This window comes from Rhinatrema bivittatum, chromosome 12, assembly GCF_901001135.1.
Source record: "Rhinatrema bivittatum chromosome 12, aRhiBiv1.1, whole genome shotgun sequence".
NCBI classification, from domain to species: Eukaryota; Metazoa; Chordata; class Amphibia; order Gymnophiona; family Rhinatrematidae; genus Rhinatrema; species Rhinatrema bivittatum.
The window spans coordinates 68,943,920-68,958,842 of NC_042626.1; the positions used below are offsets into that span (position 1 = coordinate 68,943,920).

The following is a 14,923-nucleotide window of genomic DNA, read 5'->3' on the forward strand; positions in this document are numbered from 1 at the left end:
CATGTGGAACTGGAGCAAGAGGTTCCTATCTAGTATGTTGGAGGCAGGTTCCCATGTATTTTCTTCAGGGCCAAAGCCCCGCCATCATATGAGGTACTCCCAGCGGTTCCAGCGAAGACAGACATCCAGAATCTCTTGAACTTCAAAAATGTGATCATCCTCCGTCAAAATCTTAGTGGGTTCAGGTAGCTTGCGAGAGGGCCAGGACAGAATGAGGGGTTTCAGCAGGGAGATTTGGATACATCGTGTATCTTGAGAGAGGATGGTAGCCGCAGTCGGTAAAAGACTGACCCAATGTGCTGCACAACAGGAAAAGGACCAATATAACGAGGTGCAAATTTCATAGACGGAACCCTAAGGCAGATGTTGCATGTGCTCAGCCAGCCTTTCTCCCCGGGGAGAAATCGGGGTGCCGGACATCTGTGGCGGTCAGCAGTCTTCTTGGCCCGTAAGCTGGCTTTGCGGATCAATTCCTCAGTCTGTCACCACAGGTTGTGCAGATTGGTGGCTGTCAGCTGGGCAGCAGGGGAGGGTACGGAGAGCGGTAAGGGAAGAGGGGCAAGGGTTGTCTCCCATATACTACCTGGAAGGGAGAGGTGCCAGAAGACGAACTGATATGGGAATTATGCGAGAATTCTGCCCAAGGAAAGAGGTCTGCCCAATTGTCCTGATGGGTATTGGTAAAAGACCTTAGGAAGGTTTTAAGGATACGGTTGAGTCTCTCCACTTGTCCGTTGGCCTGGGGATGGTAGGCTCTGGTGGATCCCAGATGGATATTAAATTTTCGGCAAAGGGATTGCCAGTATTTTGCTGTAAATTGTACTCCCCGGTCAGAGATGATATGACGGGGAAGGCCGTATAGACAGAAGACGTGGGAGGTAAACAGGCGTGCCAGTTCTGTTGCAGATGGAAGACCCGGGAGAGCCACAAAATGAGCCATCCTTGAAAATTGATCCATGATTACCCAGATGACAGTACAGCCATGGGACATAGGGAGATCCACAATAAAATCAGTAGATAAGTGTATCCAGGGCTGTTTGGGGGCAGTCAAAGGTTGCAGAAGTCCCCACGGTCATCCTATGGGTGGCTTGTGTTGGGCGCAGGTGGGGCAGGATTCCACATAGGACTTAACATCGCGTGTCATGGATGGCCACCAGTAATATCGTTTGAGTAGATCCAGTGTGCGGCGTTGGCTCAAGTGTCCAGCCACCAGAGTCTTGGGCCCATTCCAAGACTTTTTGGCGATGTCTAGTGGGAACCACTGTCTTCCCGGGAGGTATGGGTGAGGTCATGGCTAGGATTCAGGCTGGAGCTATGATTTATGCTGGTGGATCCGGAGTTTCATCAGCTTCGAAAGAGCAGGAAAGTGATCTGCCCTGGCATTCTTCTCGGCCGGGCGGTAACATAGTTCAAAATCAAAGCGGGCAAAAAAAAGTGACCAACGGGCCTGACGGGGATTAAGACATTGTGCCTGATGAAAGTATTCAAGGTTCTTGTGGTCTGTGAGAATCGTGATTCGGTGACGTGCCCCCTTCAACCAGTGCCACCACTCTTCCAAGGCTAGTTTAATGGCAAGAAGCTCCTTATCCCCTATGCCATAGTTACGCTCAGCGGAAGTGAACTTGTGTGAAAAAAATGAACAATGTCGTGGGATCCCGGAGTCCGCCACTTGGCTTAGCACTGCTCCTACTCCCAGAGAGAAAGCGTCTACTTCAAGAATGAAGGGGCGTTCTGGAACAGGGTGCCTGAGGCATGGTTCTTGTAAGAAGGCTTGCTTAAGTCTAGAAAAGGCTGAGCATGCTTTGGGCGGCCAGTTTCTGGCATCAGACCCCTTCCAGGTGAGCACAGTTAGGGGAGCCACCAGCTGAGAAAAATGAGGAATAAAATGACGATAAAAGTTCGCAAATCCCAAGAATCTTTGGGGGGCCCAGAGGGTAGAGGGTTGGGCCCATTTCTGAATGCAGCAAACCTTTTCAGGATCCATACGGAAGCCTTGGCAGGACACAATGTAGCCCAGGAAGGGCAGACTCTCTTGCTCAAATGCACATTTCTCAAATTTGGTGTAAAGTTGGTGGGCTCGCAGGCATTGCAACACTGTCCGTACATGTTGTCGGTGACTTTGAAGATCACGAGAAAAAGTAAGGATGTCATCAAGATAAACGACCACTGAGTCGTATAGGAGATCTAAAAAAATTTCATTCCTCATATGCCGGATCACTGCAGAGCGTTACATGGGCCAAAGGGCATGACGAGATACTCGTAGTGGCTGTCCCAAGGTTGTACGCTCTGTGCAGGTCCAGCTTTGAAAAAATCTTGGCAGTCTCGAGGCGATCTAGCAGTTCCGTGATGAGCAGCAGGGGGTATCCTTCTCAGTAATAGCATTGAGGCCCCGATAATCAATGCATGGCCTTAAGGAGCCATCCTTTTTGGTAACAAAGAAGAAACCTGCACCAGCAGGTGAGGTGGATGGTTGTATGAATCATTTATCTGATTTTCCTGGATGTATTGGGACATGGCCATGGTTTCAGATGGGGAGAAGGGATGCACCCTCTCCCGAGGAGGAAGCATGCCTAGTAGGAGGTTGATAGCGCAATCAAAACTTCAGTGTTCGGGCAAGATCTCTGCTTTACCTTTGGAGAAGACATCTGCGAAGTCCTTATACTGTGGCAGAAGGCCCAGCGGGATGGTAACCAAAGGAATAGCTCTCAGAGGATACACATGTTGCAAACAGGTTTCAAAGCATCAAGAGCCCCAGCTGGTAAGCTCTAGAGTCTCCCAGTCGAGTATCGGGGAGTGTTGTTGAAGCCAAGGCAACCCCAACACCATGGGGTTTATTACCTTGTCCAGGACATAGGAGATCTGCTCCTTGTGCAGGAGTCCATAATGAAGATGCAGAGTCTTGGTTGTGACTCCAATATGCCCCAGCAGGGGCTCTCCATAAAAATGGAGGAAATGATTAGAGGACAGTCCTGGGCGCTGATGGGTAGTTGTAGTTCTTCCACAAGGGCTCTAGTAATGAAGTTCCCCCCGGCCCCTGAGTCCACTAAAGCAAGTGAGGAGAACTCCCCTCCATCTTTCAGAATGATTACTGGGAGAGTCAGTTTTGGGGAGGCATAGGTGCAGCCTAGCAGCATTTCACCTCGACAACTAGGCTGGTTCATTTCCCGACTTCTGGGGGCAAGTGTTCGCAACATGTCCTCTGCAGGCACAAAAAAAACACAGCCCCAGACGGCGCCGGTGACGTTTCTCTTCGGCCAAGATGTGAGTTCTTCCCAGCTGCATGGGTTCATTGGTTTGTCCAGGAGAAGATGCCTTTGTGGTAGCAGGGAGAAGAGGAAGACAGAAGGCAGGTGCTAAAGGCAGGAATCTGCACGGGGGATGCAACTCCCGAGCGCGTTATTGAAGACGTGTATCAATTCTCCCTGCGAGGTCAATCAAGATGTCCAGTGACTCTGGTAACTCTCTCGTCGCCAGCTCATCCTTGATGCGTGGTGATAAACCTTCAAGTAAGATTGCCCGCAAGCTGTCTTCACGCCAATTTAATTCCAATGACAGGGTGTGAAATTCAATGGCGTAGTCTATCAAGGGCCGGGCGCCTGGAGGAGGTGAAGCAGATCCGAGCTCAGTGTGGCTGATCGCCCAGGATCCTTGAATGCCTGTCTGAAGGTTCACAAAAAGAGTTGGATGTCCTGGAGTATTGGGTCAGTTCGTTCGTTTAAAGGTGATGCCCAGTCAAGTGCTTTGCCATCCAGCAGTGAGATAATAAAGGTAGTTTTGATGACGTTGGTGGCAACTGGGCTGGTTGTAAAGAAAAGTGCATCAGACACTGATTCAGGAATCCCTGACGGAGTTTGGGATCCCCAGCGTACCTGGGTGGTACCGGTAGATGCAGAGGAGTGAGAGCCACCATCTGAGCTGGGGATGCTGGGACGGGTTGAGCCGCGGCCGTCATTAGGGTGTCGAGGCGTGTGTTAAGATGATCCATGGTAGCTGCCACCACCTCGAGGCATTGCTGCTGCTGTTGGAGTTTCTGGGCTAACCCAGGAATGGCCCAGAGTCCGGAAAGGTCCGCCGGGTCCATGGCCTTACAAAATGTTGGCTGTGGCTAGCCAGGGAATGGACCCTAGGCCGAAGCGAGGTTAGCACTACCTGCGAGAATGATTTGCAGGCCATCGGTAGGTGGAACTGGGTATGCAGGAACCGGAAAGGCCCTCACCTGAATCAATGGTGTCCAAACATGTCCGAGGTCAGGGGCGAGCAGCGGACAGGCAAAGTCCGGATGCAATCCAAGGTCGGAGACAGGCAGCAGGCAGGCAGAGTCTGGGGGCAATCCAATGTCGGAGAATGGCAGCAGGCAGGCAGAGTCCAGGGGCAATCCGAGGTCGGAGACAGGCAGCAGGCAGGCGGAGACCAGGGGCAATCCGAGGGTGGAGACAGGCAACAGGCAGACAGAATCCAAGGGCAATCCAAGATCTTGGCACAGACAGGAAGCAGAAGATAGCACAGCGGCAGCTACTCGCAGAGACCTGTTGCAAGGCAAAGCACACTGCCGGGGCCCAGGGTTAAAAAGGTGCTGGGCCTGACGTCAGTTCCCGGGACTGGGGCACTTCCTGGTCCCGGGTCCCTTTAAGAGGCGGGGCGAGCATCTGAGGACCCGCCCGCGCCTGCATCCGACCTCGCCGGAGCCCCAGTCGAGACGCCGGGGGATTGCTGTGGGGAGCCAGAGGCGCCGGTAGGTAGGGACGACTACACGCAACATGGTTAAGAAAAAATGTAAAGGAGCAGCTACAAAAGTTGAATTTACATCAGGCATGGACATTACTTAAAAATACCATCTTGGAAACCCAGACCAGATGTATTCCACATGAGAACATAAGACTTGCCATACTGGGTCAGACCAAAGGTCCATCAAGTCCAATATTCTGTTTCTAATAGTGGCCAAGCCAGGTCACAAGTACCTGGTAGAATCCCAAGGGATAGATAGATTCCAAGTTGCTTATCCCAAGAATAAGCAGTGGATTTCTGCAACTCTTCCTTAATAATGGTTAATGTACTTTTCCTCCAGGAACTTGTCCAGACCTGTTTTAAATGCAGCTGCACTAATAGCTTTCACCACATCCTCTGGAAACAAATTCCAGATCTTAATTATGCGTTGAGTAAAAAAATATTTTCTCTTATAAGTTTTAAATGTATTATTTAATAACTTCATTGTGTGTACCCTGCTGTTTGTACTTTTTGAAATAATAAACAACTGATTAACATTTACTCGTTCCATTCCACTCATTTATTTTATAGATTTCTATCATAAGAACTTTAGAAATTTCCACACTGGGTCAGACCAAGGGTCCACAAGCCCAGCAACCTGTTTGCAACAGCGGCCAATCCAGGCTACAAGTATTTGGCAAATACCAAAATACTAAGTAGATCCCATGCTACTGATGCCAGTAATAGCAGTGGCTATTCTCTAACACAACTTGATTAATAGCAGTTAATGGACTTCTCCAAGAACTTATCCAAAACCTTTTTAAACCCATCTACACTAACTGCACTAACCACATCCTCTGGCAACAAATTCCAGAGCTTAATTGTGCGTTGAGTGAAAATTTTCTGCAATTAGTTTTAAATGTGCTACTTGCTAACTTCATGGAGTGCCCCCTAGTCCTTCTATTATCTGAAAGAGTAAATTACCTATTCACATTTTACCCATCCTAGATCTCTATCATATCTCCCCTCAACCATCTCTTCTCCAAGCTGAACAGCCCAAACCTCTTTAGCCTTTCCTCATAGGGGAATTGTTCCATCCCCTTTATCATTCTGGTCATCCTTCTTTGTTCTTTTTCTACTTCTGCTATATCTTTTTTGAGATGTGGTGACCAGAACTGCGCACAGTACTCAAGATGAGGTCGCACCATTGAGCGATACAGAGGCATTATGATATTCTCTGTTTTATTCTCCATTCCTTTCCTAATAATCCCTAGCATTCTATTTGCTTTCTTGGCTGCTGCTGCACACTGAGCAGAAGATTTCAATGTATTTTCCTCATCAATACCTAGATTCTTTCCCTGAGTGCTGACTCTTAATGTGGAACCTTGTGTTTTCTAATTATAATTTGGGTTTCTCCTCCCTAAGTGCATCACTTTGCATTTGTCAATATTAAATTTCACTTTCCAGTTGCATGACCAGTCTCCCAGTTTTACAATGTCCTCTTGCAAATTCTCACAATCCTCTTGAGATTTAAGATCTTTGAATAATTTTGTGTCATCTTCAAATTTGATCACCTCACTTTTTCCCATTTCCTATTTGTTTATTAATATATTAAAAAGCAGTGATCCCAAGACAGATCCCTGGAGCACACTACTATTAACATTTTTCCATTGGGAAAATTTAGCATTTAGCCCTACTCTCTGTTTTCTATCTTTTAACTAGCTGGCAGTCCACAATAAGACACTGACACTTATCCCATGACTTTTTAATTTCCTAAGAAGTCTCTCGTGAGAGACTTTTTGAAATGCTTTCTGGAAATCCAGATACACTATATCAACTGGCTAGGGCCAGTGCAAGGGTATTAGGCACCCTAGGCAAACCTTACAGTCTGGCGCCCCCTCCCCATACACAATTTTAAATTATGAATTTATAACATACTTTACATGAAAAATGACATTCTGAGATAAAATTAATATACAAGTTGTGATAATTTCATGCACTGTTATGATGCCAACAAAAAAACTTTGCATCTTGGAATTCATATGGCATCATACCTATTGTGATATATTTTGGCATGGTCTTCCTGTATCAACACAGTACTATTTGCCAACACTCAAAGGGGTAGATTTTAAAAGGTGGGCACGGGAGTAGATTTGTTCGCGCAACCCGGCGCGAATAAATCTACTCCCGATTTTATAACATGAGCGTGCTGCCGCACGCATGTTACAAAATACAGGGTCGGCACGCGCAAGGCTGTGCAAAATCGGCAGCCTGCGCGTGCCAAGCCGCGCAGCCATCCTCCGTTCCCTCTCCCCAGCTCTAATTAATTCCCCCCACCTTTATTTTACAAGTTACGCGCGCCGGCCAGCTGCCGACGCGCCATGTTCCGGTCCGGGGGCTGGTCCGGAGGCCGCGGCCACGACCCCGGAATGACCCAGGGCCGGAACCACGCCCACGGCCCCACCCCTGGAATGCCCCCAATGACATGCTGGCCGCGACACGCCCCAGAAACCCCCCCCCCCCCAGGAAAGCCCCGGGACTTGTGCGTGTCGCCGAGCCTATGCAAGATAGGCTCGGCGCGCGCAGTGGGTGAAGGGGCGGCTTTTCGGGGGTTATGCGCGTATCTCTTTGAAAATCTGCCCCAAAGAATAACAACCCCACCTATGAAAAAGAATACCACAAATATTACACCAGAATCTAAAATATCAATACATCTCCTAACAGGAAAACAGAACAGGCCAAAAAGTGCCCTTTCAAAATTCTGCCAGCCCCCAACTCGCCCTGCCTCCCCCCCAGTGCCAACCTCATGATGCCCCCCCCCCCCCCCCCGGTGGTCCAGTGGAGGGCCAGGAAGTGATCCGCCGATCCCGGGGCCTCGGCTGCCACTAACCAAAATGGCACCGGTGGCCTTCAGCCCCTACCATGTGACAGGGGCTACCGGTGCCATTGGTTGGCCCCTGTCACATGATAGGGGCTAAAGGTCACTGGCGCCATTTTGCATAGTGGCAGCTGAGGCCCCGGGAGCGGTGGATCGCTCCCAGGCCCTCCGCTGGACCACCAGGGGAGGCGTCGGGAGTGTGGCACTGGGGGGGAGGCAGGGCGAGTCGGGGGCTGGCAGAATTTTGAAAGGGCACTTTTTGCCCTTTCAAAATTCTGCTGCCTGCCGCGGCGCCCCCTAAGTCTCGGCGCCCTAGGCACAGGCCTAGCTCGCCTAGTGGTTCCTCTGGCCCTGTAACTGGCTTACCTTTATCCACACATTAGAAAATGTGGAAGAAAGGCTAATGACTACCAGCATGGTTAAATGTTGAGTTTGAGAGGCTATAATAGCAAAAAGAACATCTTTCAAGAAATGGAAAAGGGCTCCAAATGAAGAAAACAGGGAACTCCATAAGCACACTGGTAAGTTAGATGCAAAGCATTGATAAGGAAGACAAAGAAAGAGTTTGAAAAGATGCTTGCTGTGGAACAAACATCCATAATAAAAACGTTTTCAGGTACATTCACAGTAAAAAGCCTTTGAGAGAGTCAGTTGGAACATTAGTTGATTAAGGGGTAAAAGGTGCATTTAGGGATGACAAGCCCATAGCAGAGAGACTAAATGAATGTTTTGCTTCAGTCTTCATGGAGGAAGATATAATAAATTATATTCAAAGGTGATGATTCAGCAGAACTGAACTTGAAACAAATCCCAGTGTACCTGGAAGATGTAATAGTGCAAATTGACAAACTAAAGAGTAGCAATTCACCTGGACCAAATGGTATACATCTCAGAGTGCTGAAAGTACTGAAAAATGAAATTGCAGACCTGCTATTAGTTATTTGTAAACTATCATTAAAATTGTCTATGGTACCTGAAGACCGGAGGGTTGCCAATGTAATGCCAATTTTCAAAAAGGAATCAAGGAGCGATCTTGGAAACTGTAGACCAGTGAGTCAGTTTCCACCATTTTGTCTAGCAGAGACAATCATAAAGAACAAAATTGCCACTGTTGCAAACAGGATGCTGGGCTTGATGGACCCTCAGTCTGACCCAATATGGCAACTTCTTATGTTCTTAGTATACTTGGATTTCAGTAATGCCTTTAGCATGGTTCCACATAGGCAATTTATAAATAAACAAGCCGTTAAGCCCGTTAAAACGGGCTACATCCCTCTGTCTCTCACCTCCCCCTCATTCTCTCTCCCCTCACTCTTCACCACCCCCTACCTCCCTCCCTCTCACCCACTCCTCCCTCTCCTCTCACTCAGTCCCTCCCTCCCACTCACTCAGTCCCTCCCTCCCACTCACTCAGTCCCTCCCTCCCTCTCAGTCTCACTCACTCCCTCCCCCCTCTCTCCCTCCCTCTCACTCACACTCAGTCCCACTCACTCTCCCTCAGTCCCACTCCCTCCCCCTCTCCCTCAGTCCCACTCCCTCTCTCTCAGTCCCACTCCCTCCCTCCCTCCCTCTCTCTCAGTCCCATTCCCTCCCTCTCTCAGTCCCACTCCCTCCCTCTCCCTCCCTCTCTCTCCCCCCTCACTCTCTCTCCCCCCCTCCCTCGTCCACTCCCTCTCTCTCCTCCCCTCTCACTCATTCCCTCCCTCTCTCCTGTCAAGTCCTCTCCCTCTCTCTGTCAGTCCTCCTCTCTCTCTCGCCCTCACTGCCTCCCTCCGGCCGCTGCCTGCCACCCGACGCCGCTGCCGCTGCCGCTGCCATCCGACGACAACGCCACCGCTACCACCCGCCGCCGCCGCTACCACCGGACGCCGCCGCTGCTGCCACTCAACGCCGCCGCCGCTGCCTCCCGACACCGCCGCTGCCACTGGACGCCGCTGCCACTCGACGCCGCCATTTTTTTTTCTTTTTTTCTGGCTCAGACCAACGTGCTCGCCCGCACATGCGCGGTAGAGCTGGTCTCTACTGCGCATTTGCGGCATGTCGGTCATCCTTCGTTTATTAGGTAGGATTGAACGCCCTTGGTATGGGCCTTAGAGTGACCGGCTGGGTTAGAAACTGGTTGAGTGGAAGGCAGTGGTAAGTGGTGTTCACTCCATGGAGGGGGGGAGGCATAACTAGTGGAGTACCTCAAGAATCGGTTCTTGGACTGGATTTTTTCAACAATTTTGGGATCCACATTGCTGATGATGCCAAAATCTGTATCAGGATAGACAACCAGGAAGGCATGGAAAATATGAGGAGGGATTAAGTGACGCTCGAGGAATGGTCTAGGATCTGGCATCTAAGATTTAATGTTTAAAAAATGCATTTATGCATTTAGGATGTAAAAAGCCAAGGAAAAGGTACAGCATGGGGGATGAAATTTTTCTAAGCACAGGATCTGGGGATGATTGTACCTGATGATCTTAAGATGACCAAATTGATGGGTAAGCGATAGCAAAAGCCAGAAAGATGATTGGATGCATAGGGAGAGGAATAGCAGAAAAAGGGAGGCGATTTTGCCCCTTTATAAATCACTGGTGAATCCTCATTTGGAATACTGGGTACAATTCTGGAGATCACATCTTCAAAAGGATAGAAACTGGTTGGGTTCAATCCAGAGGGTGACTACTAAAATGATCAGTGGACTTTGTTCTAAAGCATATAGGGACAGACTTAAAAATATAAACATATCTTAGAGGAAAGACAAGATAGGGAGAGATGATAGAGACATTTAAATATCTCCAAGATTTCCAAGCACAGGAGGTTGGTCTCTTTCAGTGGAAGGGAGACCCTAGAACAAGAGGTCATGGGATGAGGGTGAAAGGAGGTAGACTCAGTTATAATCTTAGGAAATATTTCTTTACAGAGTAGGTAATGGATGCGTGGAGCAGCCTTCCCATTGAGGAGGTGGAGACAAAAACAGTATCAGAATTCAAGAAAGCATGGAATAAATACAGGGGTTCTCTGAGGGAGTAATGGAAATTGTAAAGCTAAATTAGTTAGGAAGATGGGCAGACTAGATAGGCTATACAGTCTTTTTCTGCCAGCACATTTCTAGATTTGATATGTGATACATCCTTCTACTTTTCTACTATTGAAAGGAATATCCTGCTATTGCAATGAGATGCATCATTGCTTTTCCTGCTGTTGATAGGGTTATCAGATTTGTTCAGGCCATAAAGCACAGGATAATCAGTTCTGTTTAACACCTGTTCAATTTCTATGTTCCTCCTTGTATTAATTTGCAAGTAAGATTCCATTAACTAGAATGGGGATCTCACAGTATGTTTTTGTCTGTTATAATATTATGATGGCCAATGGATGAGTGAGTATGTTTAACACTTGCCTTCCTGTTCACTTTCTAAACAAGTATCTAAAGGTTAAATGATAGCTAGGAATACAGAATGCAAACTGGCAATGTGTTGATATACTAAGAATTTGTGTTCTGTTTATGAGCTTGGATTAAGGCAGTCTGAAGGGACAGGACAGTAAAGACTGGCTTACTGTTAGTAATTAATCTCGCTCTGAATATATCCTCTTTTGAGCATGCATTGCATGTTTCAAACTATTCCAGTTATGTTATAATCCCTGGTTGTAGGAAAATGACTAATAAATACACCAGGACCAATTGTCTTTCTTTTTTGCTCCGTAGGTCAGTCGGTTGCTAATTTTGGGCGGTGCAAACATCAATTACCGCACAGAGGTTCTGAACAACGCTCCAATACTGTGTGTTCAGTCGCACCTTGGCTACACGGAAATGGTGGCTTTGTTGCTGGAATTTGCTGCAAACGTGGATGCAAGCTCGGAGAGTGGCCTGACTCCTCTGGGATATGCAGCAGCCGCTGGCCATCTGACCATCGTGATGCTGCTCTGCAAGAAACGGGCCAAGGTACTGCTCCGAGAAGTGGCTTCTGGAGTTATAATTTTCTCTTAAGAATAGCATGAAGGTTCCACTTTACAGCTGCAGGTCTCGTAAAATAAATGGTAGATAAAGCAAACACTCATTAATGGTCTTCCTTTTGTACTAATATATTTGTTTTTTCATGTTGAAGGAACTACTAGCAATTTTGTAAATTCCCCTATTGGTGCAAGGTCCATGAGTACTTTTTAACCCACAAACTATCTAGCTTTCAAAGAAAAAGCATGCGTGTTCTTTCACTTTGAAAATTATTTCAAGCAAACTGTCTGCATTTGTGTGGAGACTTTTCCCAAGAAACATTTTTAAAATTCAAAAAGCATTTGTGTAAGTGAAAGCCCACTGCCACCCCCGCCCCCCATACCCAGGAGCTCCTCGTTGCACTGTGCGTAAAGTTATGCAAGCAGTGGACTTACGTGCGTACGTTTACCTGTATACAGGGCGCACAATTTTAATACAGCGCTGAGTTACCTGTGGAAATGGCTTTGAAAATCATCCTCTAAGGCATGTAAACTAGTGGGCAAGTATGGGTATAAGCTACACCAATTTTCAAAGCGGTCTTATGCATGTGAGTCTGCTTTGAAAATACATCTATTTAGTATGCGGAAATATTTTAGGAAAACGTCCACACAAACATTTGAATTTTCATACATATATGTATAAGTGCAAGCCACTCCCCAACTCTGCCTCCCAGGAACATCTCCACTCAGCTTGCATAAGTATGCAAGCTTAACTGCACATCATAGACCTATGGGAATTCTGCGCTACTGCGGAGTAAAGAATTCCTGCAGAATTTGGCAGGCCCCAACATGCCACGAGTGGGACGGCCTGTGCCTGCTTCATCTTCGCTGCAAGCGGGACGGCTTCCGAGTGAGGTGAAGGTGGAACAGGTCCCAGCATGCCGTGAGCATCGGCCATCCCACTCGCAGCGAAGAAGGAGCAGGCTCCGGCATGTCATGAGCAAAGGCCTACCTGCTCACTGTGAAGAGAAGGGCCTAGGTGTGCCGCTAGCGGAGACTGTCCCACTCGTAGCAAAGATGGAGCAGGCCTCAGTGAGTGTGAGCATGTGTGTGTGTAAGACTGCGAGCCTGGGGGGTGAGAGAGAACATGTGTGAGGGTGCATGGACTTTTAGTGCCAGAGAGAGGGAGTCTATGTGAGGAGATTGTGAAGGAGTGTGTATATATGTGAGAGATTGGGAGCTGGTGTGTGTGAAAAAGGAATTGTATGTATGTGAGGATGTTTGTTTGTGAGAAAGGGAGCCTGTGTGAGGGTGTGTGTATGTGTTAGAAAGAGAGACTATGTGAAGGGATGTCTGTGTAATAGAGAGAGAGGGAGACTGTATGTAGGGAGGGTGAGAGAGAGAAGGAGTCAGTGTGCAGGGGTGTGTGAGAGAGAGACCTAGGTAGCGTGTGTGAGGGCATATGCTTAAGAGAGAAAGGGAGCCTGTGTGCGTGCATGTGCAAGAGAGAGAGGGAGCCTATATGGGGGGGAGGTGTGCAATAGAGGGGGAGTCTTTATGAGGGGGTGTATATATGCACAAGAGAGAGGGAGCCTGTGTGTGTGAGAGAGAGGGAAAGGGACATAGGATGCCTGTGTGGGGGGCAGTACTGAGAGACGGATCAAACTCTGGGAGTGGAGATAGATTGAGCCTAGAGGGGGAGGGAAGAGATAGTGGCAGGTGGAGGAGTTGGGGCCTGAGAGGGCAAAGTGGCCAGGGGAGTAGGGAGAGCACTCTTACAGTGAACTTCTAGGGAAATTCTGATCAAAATATTTAAAACTCTGCATCTTTAAGTAATAACTTTCTTCTGTATTACATTTTAAATTAATTACTTAAAGATTGTCATGTATATTGTGTTATTTTGACCAATATAAATTATGCAGACTTTTAAGTTTTTGTGTGCAGAATGCCCCCCAGGAGTAATATCAGGCAGGCAAATTTTTAAATGGCCATTCCTAGCGGTAAAAAAACTGTTTTACCTGTACAAATGCTTTTAAAATTATCCTTCCTGTTTTGAAAGTTTCTGCTATGAAATCACAGCCATTGCTATCAATCGAAGTAAGCTGGGGTGCTACTGAGCTGATCTTCCTCAAACTCCTGTGCCGACATCACCTGATGCATGTAAAGTATGCATAGAAGCTGAATAGAGGAATCAGAAAAGAACAATTGTAAAAACATGGGATAGGAACATAGTAAAAGGAACAGACGTTTCATTCCAGGAAATGTGACAATACATTGAAAGAAGAGAGTCCCGAAACAGCCTAAGCAGTACTGTCCCTTTAAAATCTGGATCCTTTGTCACTGGGAGTTGTCATAAGATAGGTGTTTCATTTTAGAATATGCAGCCTAGTTTGTGTTCTGCCTTGTGGTCTCTTAAGTAATAGTTGTTTCTTTGTCTTGCTTGAGAACATGATACAGCAGTAGGCAGAGTAACTATTCTGCACAAAAACCTGGTTGGCTTGTTTAAGTACAAAAGAAGGCAGGAGGGTTTGGGCTTTTCTTGCTTCCTTCAGCATTGGGCATGTCTGTTTATTACTGCCATGGCGCTCTTTGCTGAGAGTAAATGAAATAGCAACGGCTGCTTCACTTAAAAGAAAGTGACAGCGAGGAGAACAAACTCATTTCCTGGTAAAAGTTCAGACTGGTTGTGGTTAAGCAGAACTGTGCAGAGTCTGTACATCCTGCAGATGTTCCAAGAAAGCAAAGACCACCTTTGGAACAGAAGGAGATGGTTCATGGTTCCTCATTTTTCTCTGTTTCCCCCTTATTTTTTGCAGGTGGATCACTTAGACAAGAATGGGCAGTGTGCCCTGGTCCATGCAGCCCTCCGAGGTCACCTGGAAGTAGTGAAGTTCCTGATTCAGTGTGACTGGACAATGGCCGGCCAACAGCAAGGGGTGTTCAAGAAGAGCCATGCCATCCAGCAGGCACTGATTGCAGCAGCTAGCATGGGCTACACAGAGGTAAGAAAGCACCAGGCTCGGCTGCCTCATAGAATGGTTTGTGTTTTTTGATCACTGTGCTATAAAGGTAGATTTTTAGGGAAGCAGCCGGCACCCTTTTCTCAAGCAATGAAACCTTCAGGTAGCTAAGGCCTATAAGATGTGACTGAGAAGACATCTTTGACTGGTATCTTGGTAAATATGTTAGAAAAGTGAGGGCAATCTGTGCTATGAACAGATGTGTTCCACACAGAGTAGGAAGCATTAGCTGTGATCATTTATTTATTCAAATTTATCAATTACCTAATTTCCTAAATATTATGAGTGATTTCCAGTATATAGTATTTACAAAATAGTCATAAAATCAAATCAAAAGATGATAAACATACAACTCATACAATTCAACAATATATATACACACACATATATATATATATAATTA

The 14,923-nt window shown here is 47.2% G+C and overlaps 1 protein-coding gene across 3 annotated transcripts in view; it reads left to right on the forward strand.

Annotated features, from left to right (window-relative positions):
- TANC2 (tetratricopeptide repeat, ankyrin repeat and coiled-coil containing 2) overlaps positions 1 to 14,923 on the forward strand; it is a 1,188,344-nt gene that overhangs the window by 1,119,553 nt on the left and 53,868 nt on the right. For all 3 annotated transcript variants that reach the window (XM_029572386.1, XM_029572387.1, XM_029572388.1), the window contains 2 exons: positions 11,277 to 11,513; positions 14,317 to 14,502. In XM_029572386.1, the coding sequence (XP_029428246.1) occupies positions 11,277 to 11,513; positions 14,317 to 14,502 (423 nt within the window). The remainder of the gene's footprint in view (positions 1 to 11,276; positions 11,514 to 14,316; positions 14,503 to 14,923) is intronic.